Source organism: Canis aureus, chromosome 29 (genome assembly GCF_053574225.1).
Source record: "Canis aureus isolate CA01 chromosome 29, VMU_Caureus_v.1.0, whole genome shotgun sequence".
Lineage (NCBI taxonomy): Eukaryota > Metazoa > Chordata > Mammalia > Carnivora > Canidae > Canis > Canis aureus.
In genome coordinates, this window is record NC_135639.1 from 9,694,642 (window position 1) to 9,707,984 (window position 13,343).

At 39.5% G+C, this 13,343-nt stretch overlaps 1 protein-coding gene across 13 annotated transcripts in view; it reads left to right on the forward strand.

Annotated features, from left to right (window-relative positions):
- Nucleotides 1-13,343, forward strand: part of ATE1 (arginyltransferase 1) — a 165,388-nt gene that overhangs the window by 115,539 nt on the left and 36,506 nt on the right. For all 13 annotated transcript variants that reach the window (XR_013367741.1, XM_077877384.1, XM_077877386.1 and 10 more), the window contains one exon: nucleotides 2,219-2,339. Coding sequence is in view for 12 of the 13 variants with exons in the window: in XM_077877384.1 (XP_077733510.1) it covers nucleotides 2,219-2,339 (121 nt within the window). In the remaining variant the exon portion in view is untranslated. The remainder of the gene's footprint in view (nucleotides 1-2,218; nucleotides 2,340-13,343) is intronic.

Below are 13,343 nucleotides of genomic sequence, written 5' to 3' on the forward strand. Positions count from 1 at the left end.
TCTTCCCCTCATCAGATTTTTAAAATGGTCTATAATCCAAAATGAAAATAAAGAAGATTTAAATGCGTTGCTTTACCTATTTGTCTTTTAAGATTTTATTTATTTATTCATAAGAGACAGAAAGAGGCAGAGATATAGGCAGAAGGAGAACCAGGCTCCCTGCGGAGAGCCCAATTCAGGACTCCATCTCAGGGACCCGGGATCACACCCTGAACCAAAGGCAGATGCTCAACCATTGAGCCACCCAGGCGTCCCTAAACACATTGCTTTAGATTGTTTTTCAGATTTGTCAATATGGTCAGCATCGCATCAAGCTGCTGCTTTCTTTCCACCAAGAAAACAGTTTCTGAATTAATGGAGAGAATGATGTTGCATTTGATAAGATAGACCTCACTGAATACCAGGCTTCACTGCACCTACTAATTGTGAAGCCATCTTTAACAAGTCCTGTGTTAGGTCCAATTTTCATGTTTGGTGAGTACATGGACTGCCTGGAGCTGCCCCTTACTGGTGGCCTTTCCAGCTCCAGGGCCATGAGGCGGCAGCAATGCCGTGAACAGTCTGGGAAGGTCAAGGTCAGGCACCTGAGTTCTAGTCTCCCTCCTGTCATGCTTTCTCCCTTAGCCAGTAAGCATTCCCATCTCATCTCGAATATAGCCTGAAACATGAATTTTGAGGCCTCATAGAATCTGTCGCAACCGCCTTTCCATTTCTGCAGTACCCCGCTACTTCCTGTTCCTCAGGGTGATCTTATACCAGGCCCCACTCTGCGTCCTCATTTATCCTGTTCCCTTCCTCTAGAGTGTTCTCATTCCTTTTCATCCTGCCCTAGACTTAACTCCAGTCATCTGTTAAATCCCCAATAAAACTCCACATCCCCCTTGACCTCTCTCCCAGCCTCTCCCGCAGGAGCTGGTTTGCACACACTTTCCTCATGTACACTCTTCCCCCATTTGCTTGCGGACGTCTGGATGCTTCGAGTGCTGGGAGGGTGTGGTGTTCCTTGTATATCTGAGTGAGGCTTCCTATAGTGACCTGCATATAGCAGGCAGTTTACAGAGTGCCTGTCTGATGTAAAGGTATGTAACAGTGTTGGGTCTGTGGCAGCAATATTCTTTGTAAAGGGTTTTTGCACTAGATTGTGTTTTTCAAACTCTGAGGCTGTGACCCACTTGCCGTTTGTAAAAGCAGTATTTATGGTTCAATTGCATCATATAAAAAAAAATGAAATGGAGTAGGTTAGGAAGTAAAAGATTACTTAACACGGGTAAACATTTTATAGTAAAAAGTTGTTTCTACTTCTATATTTGCAGTAATGTTTATTACTAGGTTATGATGTAAAGTGTATTTCTTACTGTGCATTGTGCTAGACAGAATTGGAAAACACCATACTGGATTTTAACCTCCATCATAAATTTTGAAAGTCAGAATTTTAGAGAAGAGATACTTAAAATTTTAATTAACTTTGATACTTCTGAAATTTTTCACTGAATGATTTCACTTAATTTGTGCCATCTCCTGTTGATTATATAGGCAAAGGATTTTTTTCTTTAGTAGCTAGTGTATAGTCTTTGTTTTATATTTGGGGTATATAATTGGATTATAAATTATAAATAATTTTTGCTAAAATGGCATTTTTGAAGAAACTTGAGAGTGTTATTATCTTAGAGGTTTGCCTATAATTTCTGTAATGTTTTTTTAAACTTTATTTACATTTACCAGTTTAGATTGTTTGTGGAAGTGTCTTGACCAAACAGTACTTTTTAATACATTAGCATGGAATGATTATTATCAACTGAGTCTACAAATGAAAACATCCTAAAATTCCATTTTGGAAAAGAAGTTTGCGCCTGATGTAAATTGTAATGCTGTCATATGTGAAAAGACATTTCACTTTGATTTCAAAACTGGGTATTCTCTGCAATCAGCTCAGCAAGGATTGTATATTAAGTATTTTTTCCAAAAAAAGTAGAAACTCGAATCTTCCAGATAGTGATGCATCGCAAATAGTGATGCATTACTGTTAGTTTTTGAATCAAATGTGCATCTTGAGATGGGAAAGCAGTTCCTAGAGTTGCTTAGTGTTTACAGGAAAGCTGTTTCTGGTTGACTTTGTTTAAATTGGTCATTAAAATCTCTCCTAGAACTCTGGAGCCTTGTAACCAGGAGGTTACTATGTTTTTAATGTCTCTCTTTTTTTTCCTTCACTTCTCTTTAGGGTCAGTATAGACCTTCTGATTTGTTGTGTCCTGAGACGTATGTTTGGGTGCCCATTGAGCAGTGCCTGTCTTCACTTGAGAACTCAAAGTACTGCCGTTTCAACCAGGACCCAGAAGCAGGTATGTTCAGAGCAGAGCTCTGCTGGGAATCATTGACAATGTTTTTGGGTTCCATGTGTGTGGCTTTGGCTCTTCATAAGGTCCAGGTGGTTCTTTATTTATTGTAGAATATGCATGAGTGTGTGCATGTGTGGTGCGTGTATGCATAAGACAGGGAGATACCAAGTGTGCATGCACTTGGTATCACCCTCACTTTTGGAAATAAATGCAGAAACCTCATGTGCTTCTGCTCCTTACTTACCCATCTTCTTCTGTTATTAGTTGTTAAATGCTTTGAGGGCTGATAACCACTTTCCATTTCTCTTGTTCCCAATGCATAAGAATTGTTCACTAGATGGTTTAGTTGAAGTAAAGAAGATAGAAATACTGACCACTTGGGCTGAATAAAGTTGTGGAATGGCTTCCTGAGGGCCAATAGGTTGGAAAGGGTTTTGTGACAATACTTTCTTATTCTTTTGTGTATGTGTGTGTGTGTGTGTGTGTGTGAGAGAGAGAGAGAGAGAGAGAGAGAGAATACTTTCTTGACTTTCTTCTTACATTTCTGGTGCTTCTCCTTCTCTGTCCCTCCTTCCCCCTCCTGTGCAGTCCAGGCCCAGCCATATTTGATCTCCATATTCCCCATATGGATACTCTGTGCACTAGTAGTAGGCACAGACTAAAAGTATAGCCACAGGCCCAGACTTCCTGTATTTGCATCCTGGCTCCATCATCAGTCTGTAAATTTTGTGCCCTTAGGCAGTTTCATCATCTTCCTGGACTCAGATTCCTGACCTTCAAAATTAAGATAATAATAGAATGTACCTTATTGAGCTGTAATGAGGATCAAAAGAAGATAAACATACTGAGAATAGCCCCGTATTATTGCTGAGTTGGTGGTTACTAGGCAGATTAGCATGCTGTGTCTCGTACACTGTGCCACAGACTTTTGTCTGCATCTGCCTTTATTTGATCTGATTCCTGTCTCCAAAAAAATGTGCAATTCTATTCACCTCCCTTTTGTCTAGATCCCCCTCAGTTTATAGCAGTCCGCCTCCACAGCCCTCCCTGCATTCCACTGTGGCTTTGTTCATCACGTGTGAGTTGTGATACTCTTGTGATGGATTGCATCAAGTTCCTGTGCGTGGTTTTCTTCAGACTGAAGTTCCCGGGTGTTCCCCTGTGTGCTTCACTGGGTTCTGAGTCCTCCCAGCCCACCAGAGGAGATTCCTGATGCACAATTAGAAATAAAATATTTTTTATCTAGTCATCTGTGGTCTCATCTTGGAAAGAAATCAGAAAAGAGAAGTGGAAAGGCCAGGAGAGGGGAAGAGAATAAATGGAAAAATCAAATAGGACAAAAGGGACAAGAAAAGAAATGCAGTAATTTCTTCTGTTCTAGGATGTACATTTTTTTCCTCCACAAATCAGGTTTTTTTTTTCTTTCATGTTACATTGTATTTTGATACATCCTTGAAAAGCTGTTATGAATCAAGAGTGGACACTTCTCATACATGACGATAGTTTAGAATCTGATGAAGATGTGGCCCTAGGGACCCACTTGACTCATATGCCAGGCTCCCCAAGATCACCCCCAGGTTTCCTAGATATTTAGGTTCATTGAACAACTATGGCTTTATAGTTCTTGCACCTTCAATTGTTAATTAGAATTTCATTATTTATAAGTAAAATTACACCTGACTGATCAAGATCAAACAGATATGTTGCTTAAATAAAACAGACATTGAATTTGTCAATTAGTATTTGAGTCAGGCTCAAAGCAAAAAGCAATATTAAGTAGTTTGGAGAAAAACACATACTTTAATCCACTGTCCCCTCATAAATTTTTTTTTTTCCCTTTTTGCAAATTTTCTCAAGGGCAGCTCAGAACCATTCCCTTATGGTGAAAACTTTTAACCATCTTCACTGCATTATTTCATATTCACATACAAAAATGTCTAAGTTCCTTCCAACTAAATAATATGATTGTGAATTGGTTTCTGACTCCCAAACTTAAGACACAGTTTCACCTTCTTCCTTTTCTTTCCTTTTTGATCTATTTTAAAGGTTTCTTCTTTTGTATAATACCTGGAAATTTAGGCTGTCACAAGCTCTCTCTCCCTGTTTTATAAAGTTGAAAAGATAACTGAATAATTTCCATGTATTGAAGGGACATTCGAGTAAAGATTAATTCATGTTAATAGGTTCTAAATTCATTTCCAAAGTAAGCACAAATGAGCATTTCATGGCAAAACTTGAAGTCTCATGTTAGCAGTATGACACTGTTGAGTGAAGAGTACATAGCAAGTTCTCCTTCTGTAATCTATTAAATTACATTTCTTATGGCACAAGCTTTAGCTCTTAATATGCATTGTTTAGAATTCATTGACAAAAGTCAGAGGAGTAAATTCCAAGAGTAGTGCTTCAAAGAAAAGGAAGATACTTTTCCACATGCTGAATCTTTGGAAATTTCAAGGGAACACACCATACAGTTTTATCAGTATTGAATATCACAGTCCAGACACTATTTGAAATCAGACTTCTATCCTGTGGTTTTAGGAAATTAAAATGCAGTTACATGCTGGAATGTATTGAGCATGCTGTGAAACATTGTCATTTGAGATTTAAATGGCAATCGTGAGAAACTACTCTCTTCTCTTGGGCCAGTTTTACTTTTACGTGACCCAAACTCTGACTCACACAAAATACAGAGCTTAATATGGACACCATGGTTAGTCGGCATGGTGCTTTTTTTTTTTCCTCCACTAAATCGTGTTTCTCCTCCCAGCTGTTCAGTAGTTAAATTTCTCTGGAGAAGGCACAGCTGATCACCCCAGGTCTCTGTAAAACAGAACTTGGCTACAAGGTGCATCAGGGCCACTTGTAAGGGAAATCACATTTCCCTCTATTCTGTATTGGTGTAAGCTTCTGGAAATCCTATTCCCCCCTGCCCTCGACCTCCCACTCCTCCACATCCCACATTTTGGAGGTTTGGGTTATATGGTTATTTGCTTAACGAGGAAATCTGCATAACGGTAAAAACCTGTTGTATTCGCTGCTTTAATGTATGGTGGGGGGAGGGCCTGACAAACTGAAGCAACTTGAAAAACTCTTAAGACGTCCTTTTGTTCATAAATAGGTCCTTTGTTTTTGAATTCAGGACTTCTGCTGACTATAAAGAAAGGATTTGAGAAGTTTCTCACATAATTTTTAAGTAACAGTCTATTAGATTGCTTATTGAATTGATAGTTGAATATGTATAGAATTCCAAAATTCTTCGATGCAGTTACATTTTGCTTTTCTTGTTTAAATTATCTTTTAAAAATATTTACTGGGAACAGTAGAAGATATATTCAAATCCATAAAACCACTGGTAAGAAATTGAAATGACCCTATTGTGTCTCTGTACAGCAGTAATCACTATCATTGTTTTCATGCTCTCCATCTGATCTTTTTTTTCTGCATACATCTGTGTACATTTTTTAAAAACAGCAAGAATCATGCTTCACACTTTTGTTTTTTTCTTTTACTGAATGCTCTTTGTTGCTTCTTCCTTTTTAGTAAGGTAAAAAACTACTTGACCACTGATTTGGGGATTCATCAGACAAATGCCACTACTTGGGTGATAGGCAGTGTCTAAACACAGATATTTACAAGCGGTATTGACAGAGTAAACCAGATGTTTTGGAGTTGGTTTTAGAACCATGATAAATTATAATTTGATTTGACTCTTAATGTTATACAGGTGTTGTACTATTTATTATTGATAGTAAAAATCCTTTTGGTTCCAGATTTATAACAATTGACAGCTTCACTGAACATATGTTATTTGCCATTACTATCCTCTGGTTCCTCCTGGTTGACCTCAGTTGATCCTCAGGACATGGTGGAATGTTTCATTATTGACCCCCTCAGATATCATTTATTGTGAAAAATATGAGTGAATACTTGTTTCTAATCAGAGATTTAAAATAACTTTAGTCCAGATATTGCTCTCTCATTTTTATGAGTGCTTATTTTTAGTATTGATTTCAAAGGAGTTAATTAGAATAGTCTTTATTTCTGTCTTGATAATTACAGTAGCATAGACATTTTACCACAGATTGGTCTAGACTTCACTCCCTCTTTTCCATACAAACTTTGAAATATTTGTAAGAAATTTCTGAATTTGTCTAAGTCGTAATATTAGTAAAGATATTGAATTTAAATTTGCTGTAAAAATAATAGAACCTAATTTGTCTTAGTACTTTATGCATTTACCCAGGTTAGAGAATCTCTAGGACATTTTACCTCTTTCCAGACAGTTTAATGAAAATCCAGTGTAAGGAGCTTTCTTGTAGTTGGATCCTCTGAAGTCCCAAGGCTCCAAGATGTTATTTTATGTTGTTTTGTTTGTTTCTTTACTCCATTCTTCTTTTTTGCTGGCGTGGTTCCCTGGCATTTTTTCTATACTTGTGTAATCTCTGTCACATGTGCCCATAGAAAAAGCAAGTCCCACTCTGACTGTATATAAAATAATCAGGTTTAGAAAAGGTCTGACCTATATTTGCTTACCTGGTTTTTCCAAGCCTGGTATTACTTCCTGAATACTGTGTTCATGGTCCCGCAAAAGGGCATACCTTAGCCACGATGTCACCCTGACCACTGGGAAATAATACATAATGAGAAAGCAGACTTACCAGAACTTCTGAGAGCCCCCAAAAATGTGCTACAGTGGTAACATAAGTGGACAGTGTCTTTCTTAATTATTATAGGTGTAGAATTAAGCTGGATTTGAGATTGACCTGTCTACTTGGAATTGAATGTTGGATACTTAGTAAACACACATTCTTTGTTGCCAGTGAAGATGGTGATCCTGGGATGTGTAGCCAGCTGGAGAGAGAACCAGTTGTAGCCCAGCATCAAAACAAAATTTTGTCTTAGAAATTTGGCCTTTATATTTGGTGAATCAGGAGAATATGTTTTGGTTTGGAAAATATAAAAAGTTACAGTCTTCTAACTTTTCAGTTTACTGTCTATCCACTTGAAAAAAATTTTTTTAAAGATTTTGTTTATTTATTCAAAGAGAGAGAGGCAGAGAGAGAAGCAGGCTCCATACAGGAAGCCTAATGTGGGACTTGATCGCGGGACTCCAGGATCACGCCCTGGGTGTGAAGGGAGGTGCTCAACTGCTGAGCCACCCAGGTGTTCCTATCCACATGAAAATATTACTTCGTTATGTTATCTCTATCTTTTCCCAGTTAACTGTTTTTCAAAGATATCCTTTCTTATCCAGACTTTAGTGTAGCACTAATATGACTCCTGTTTAAAAATTGGAAACTAGGTTTCCCTACTTGACATGGCTTTTTAATGAGGACGTTTAAGGAGCTAAAAAACAAGTCTCTCCTGTGGTATTTGTGCATACCACTGAAGTATTATAACATTTTAGTATCTGCATTTCCTAGTAAAAAATGTACAACAGACTAATACTGAGGTTTTAAACTTCAATGGTTGGCAATGACTGTTCTCATTTTTTTTTGAGTCCTAAAGCCAGTCTTGCATGAGAGAGGTTTTCAAAATACTGCTTTACAAATTTTTACCAGCCAGTCTTTGCTCAAAAAGGCATGCATGAGTAGTGAGCCAACGACTGAAAACTGTTGGAGCCCTGGCCGGAGGCAGGCTGCAATAGCTCTGAAAAAGCTTGAAGCAGACTCAGGGTTTCCATTTAGCTGTTAAAGAAATATTTCTCTGATCCTTTTCTGTTTTCTTATGGAATAGATAAATTTTTAAGTAAATAATTCCTTTTATAATCACCCAGTTTTTAAATTAATTTTAATTTCTAAATCATTCCATCCAGCAAACTGGAAGCTATCATGCTGCTTCAGAACATGTCTGTAAAACTAGTTCTGCCTGGTTCTACTGTGTGACGTCGTACAGGGCTGCTTTGTTTGTTTGTTTGAATAAAAAAATGACATTTTTTATGTAATGAAGAGGTTGTCCAAAATGCCAGTTAAAGATTAAAAATAAAACCCATACCTGTTGTTTAAGTATAGGATGAACAATGATGTCCCCTTGAACGTGAGCCATCATCAATTTTAAGTCTTTTATTTGATTTACTACTAAGGAAAAATGTTGCCAATTAGACTATGAGTCCATCAGCTGTAAGATGCATCTGGGTTTCAGAAATGTCAGAATGTATAAAAACATAGAGGAGGTGTGGTTCGGTCTATGCACCATAATGCCTGGCAAAGCTTTAGAATATTTTAGAGGCTTGTTTTTATTTGTTAGAGAGCTTTGTGGCATCTTAATTCAAGGCATTTAATATATTATAAATGGAGTGTACACTTATGTATCAGAGCTGGAAGCCATGGATTTCATATGCTTTTTTATAAAAATAAGATTACTGTCATTGATACATGATAACAATAGAATTCTTTTAATACTCTGATCCAGGTACTTTAGAAAATTTTGAGAAAACATGTAATTCCTTCACAAGGATACTGTATTATAATGGAAGTAAAATTTAGTGCTATCCAGAAAGTGTTGAAATTCTTTAAGCATTGATGATTTCTGTGCATTCTGCTTTTAAACAAATTTTTAAAATTTAAAAACATGAATATGATAAAAGAATTTATAAACTTTGCTTAGCCAATAAATTGAATGATCTCTGACAATTGATGGAATGATTAAAGATTAAATAAGAAGGGTCAAAAGAAAGGGCATATCCCAGGATGTCAGTCCTTTTCATCAGCCCTAAATAATGTTCAATTAATTGAACGGTTTCCTACCTTGTGGATTATCAGTTAATATTTCTAGGTTTAACTGGTGCCTCTGTAGTAACAGAATATGAATCATCAGCTTAATTGAAAAAAAAATTCTTGAAAGATACTTGGTGCTATATTTTGGTGCTATATTTTGGAACTTGCATCATTTGCCAGTTGTAATACAGTTGTCTACTAGCTGTTGGAGGAACTGACCCAAAGACAAACATAACAATCCAAAGGGTTTTTTTATATTATTCACACCCGGTTTCAATATAGGAATGAAGTCTCTGCCTTTGCAAGGTATTTTTAAACTGTTTAGATTCTCTTTTGTGTCTGTTAATATTCAGTCTCTCTGCAGAAAAACAAGCAAGCTATAAAATGAAGGTGTTGAGAGGGTCTGTTTATTTTATAAGTGTTCTTTTATGTGATGCTAGCAAAATTTTTTAATATAAACATGGAAACTGGGGTAGAATTCCTGTTCCTGTAAGAAATGTATTTTCCTAGCTGCCATTCATTTGAAATAGACAACATTTATGGAATACTTGACTTTTTCATGCTCCATGGAGTGTTCACTGATAATAAAATGAAATTTGTCCGAAAATAGGAAGGATGTGTTGACAATCGGGAAGGAAGTAAAGCTACCTTTTTTACTAACCCCTATCAAAATAAGAAAACAAGAGTAAAAATTTTTATAATGAAGAGACACTTAGCCTGCTTTCCCTCCAGAAGCAGATCCTGAAACAGGCTTGCATTCCTGGGAGCAGGAGTGGGGGCTGGAGAGGGTGAACTAGAAAAGGAAAGAGGGAAAGATAATGGAGTGGTGTGTGTGCACAGTGCAGACCAGCAAGCACTTCAGTGACTGGAGCTCAGTCCCTTGAGAAACCTTCGGGCATATCAGAATTGGCTGCCTGAAGGACCACAAGAAGATGTATGTGTCCCCTGGCTTTCACTGTCTCCCTGGCTTTCACTGTCCACTGGCTGATGATGGTCTCACAGGGTGCTAATGCCTCTGTACTGTGCATTTGCACATGCACAAATGGAGATCAGGCTGCTGCATCTGAAAGGGAGAAGGAAGATAGACCTTGTCCATCTGCCCATCACAGAACCATTCACATTAGTCATGGTATGAGACAGAGGTGAAGCCTGGGAGATAAGAGGCAATGCCTAAAAAGTCTAATGTAGAAGTACAGATTGAGATGGCATGTCCCTAGTGTCAGCTGAACATGTCAGTTGTATTGGGGCAGATAGAGTAAGGACCACAAATATGGGAAAGTAGTGGACTTAAAAAAAAAAAAAAAAAAGCTAATTTATTTTGAAATAGTTGGAGGAGCCAGCCAGGAATCAGAATCAAAAATGTGAAGAATTCATAAAATCATTCAGCAAGTATTTCTTAAGCCAGGTATTACGCTTTATGATGGAGATGTAAATTACTCAGCCCTCCAGGATAGCTTAGTGGAGGACACAGACGGTTATCCAGCGTTGCTGTGAAGTGTGGTTAGTGGCATATTGTGGGAGATAGAAGATGACATTAGTCCATATGGGAGGGTCCTCAGCCCGGCTTTGGACAGGGTATGCTTCTCAGATGAAATGACCTGTTAGAATTTTTAAAGGGAGAGAGAATGCAGGAACTTCAGGGAGAGAGAAGAGCATATTTAGAAGGCCTGGGGTTGCGGGGAGAGGTAGCACACTTAGAGTTTGGGGGTGGGGTGGCCAGCTAGGTGGGAGAGATGCAGCTAGCTAGTGAAGGGGTTTGCTAATAATTTTTTTGTTTTGTTTTAAAGATTTTATTTATTCATGAGAGACACAGAGAGAGAGGCAGAGACATAGGCAGAGGGAGAAGCAAACTCTCTGCAAGGAGCCCCATATGGGACTCGATCCCAGGATCACACCCTGAGTCAAAGGCAGATGCTCAACCGCTGAGCCACCCAGGCATCCCAGGACTTTGCTAATCATTATAAGGGCTTCAGTTGTTTCTCTTGAAAGCACTAGAAGGCCAGGAAAGGATTTTAAGCACCAGAGTGACATCAGCAGTTCTGTCATTGCTACTCCACATGTGGAGAATGACCAGGACTCAGTTAAGACTGAACGTAGGAAGACTAATCAAGAAGGTTTTGCATATGGTACTTGAAGCAAAGGATGATGGTGGCCTGGCCTAGGGTGGTAATAAATGGGATTTGGACAGGAGTTAACAGGTGCCAAGGGTACTCAGGAGGTGGGGTACACAGAACTGGCCGGTTGATTGATAGCGAGAGTGGGGAGAAAGCGTTGTTTAGATTCTGACACAAACGGAGTTAATGCTGACTCTTCATTTCTGAAATGAACATGGAAGGAGGAGTAGATTTGGGGGAGAAGGAGAGGAATGGTGAGTTCAGCTTGGACATGGTGAGTTGAGGGTGTTTCAAGACATGAACAGAGGTGTCAGGGAGGCAGTTGGACGTACAGACCCAACACTGATGAAAGACCTGGGAAAGAGGCACGGAGCACTAGCACGTGCACAGGAGCCTTATGAGTGAGGGTGGTCGTTTGCAGTGGGAAACAGTGGTCCAGGCGAGAACCTTGAGGAACCCTACCATGGAATGACTGAGCAGATGAAGAAGAGCCCAATTAGAGACCAAAGAGGTGTAAGGAGAAGCCAAGAGAGTGTGGGGGTCACAGAAGTCACAAGAAACAGGTTCAAGAGACAGGGAGCAGGAGCAGCATCTGATTCTGCTGACAGGGCTTGAGAAGCACCTTTGGGAGGATCTTGGCAAGACCTGTCTTAGTTTGGATGAGAATGAAATCGTGTCAGGGCTTAAAAACTGAGTAGAAAGGCCACCTGTGTGGTTCAGTTAAGTGGCTGCCTTTGTCATGATCCTGGAGTCCGGGGATTGACCCTCCCCCGCCCTAAATTGGGCTCCTTGCTCAGTGGGGTGTCTGCTTCTTCCTCTCCCTCTGCCCCTCCCCCTGCTTGTGCTCTCTCTCACTTGCTCTCTGTCTCTCGAATAAATAAATAAAATCTTTTTTAAAAAACTGAGTAGAAGGTGACACATAGTCAAATTTGAATTTTGAAGACACTAGCCAGTAAATCTGATGGCAGAAAGCCTTCAAAAAATGAGAGACTTGAGCATTTTTAAAAGCTGACAGGAATTGGGGCAGAGAAGGATTAACGATAATAGAAGAGGGGTGGAAGTCAATATATCAAGGTTTCTGACATGAAGCACAAGAAAAATCAAACACACAGATGGGAAGATGAGCCTTAGATAGTAAGGACCCTTTGTTAGAGGAGAGGGTGAGGAAGGGCTCAGTGCAAGTGAAGATAAATATATTGATGTGGCGGCAGCAGGTGGAAAGCTTTCTCATCTGATGCCTCTTGTTTTCCATTTGAAGTAGGTACTAGTGATGGGGGTGGTGGCAGGATAAGAACAGGAGACAGCTGACTGCCAGTCCTTGTTAAAATTGGTGAGCTTGGGCAGCCCCGGTGGCACAGCAGATTAGTGCCACCTACAGCCCGGGGTGTGATCCTGGAGACCCGGGATCGAGTCCCACGTCGGGCTCCCTGGATGGTGCCTGCTTCTCCCTCTGCCTGTGTCTCTGCCCCTCTCTCTCTGTGTCTCTATGAATAAATAAATAAAATCTTTAAAAAAAATCAGTGAGCTTGAGGGGTGCCTGGCTGGCTCAGGTGGAAGAGCATGTGACACTTGACCTTGGGGTCCTGAGATCAAGTCCCATGGGAGGGGGTAGAGATTACTTAAATAAATAAAACTTTATTTTATTTTATTTTATTTATTTATTCATGAGAGACACACACAGAGAGAGAGGCAGAGACAGGCAGAGGGAGAAGCAGGCTCCATGCAGGGAGCCCGACATGGGACTCAATCCCGGGTCTCCAGGATCACGCCCTGGACTGAAGGCAGCGCTAAACCGCTAAGCCACCGGGGCTGCCCATAAATAAAACTTAAAAAAAAAAATCAAAGGTTATTGTGTAGATGAGATTCTTCTCCAGAAGCCTGGAGGAGGCAGACAGTTGTCTTTCTTCCAGGATGAGGACTTGTCAGAACTGTTTGTTGCCACAAAAGGGCAGGAATTTAAGGCTGTTGACAAGGAAATGGTTGAAATATGATAATGGCATCTGAATTCAGTTAGAAAGGAACCGAAGATGGGACAAATAGAGCAAAATGTCATAGAAAGGATTACAGGACTGCACCTGTCACAGGCTCTGAAGACCAGGGTGACAAGCTGACTGAACTACCTGCAAGAAGAGGAAATGGCATCCAGAGAAGAAAGAGTGATTTTACAGTTTCAGAGA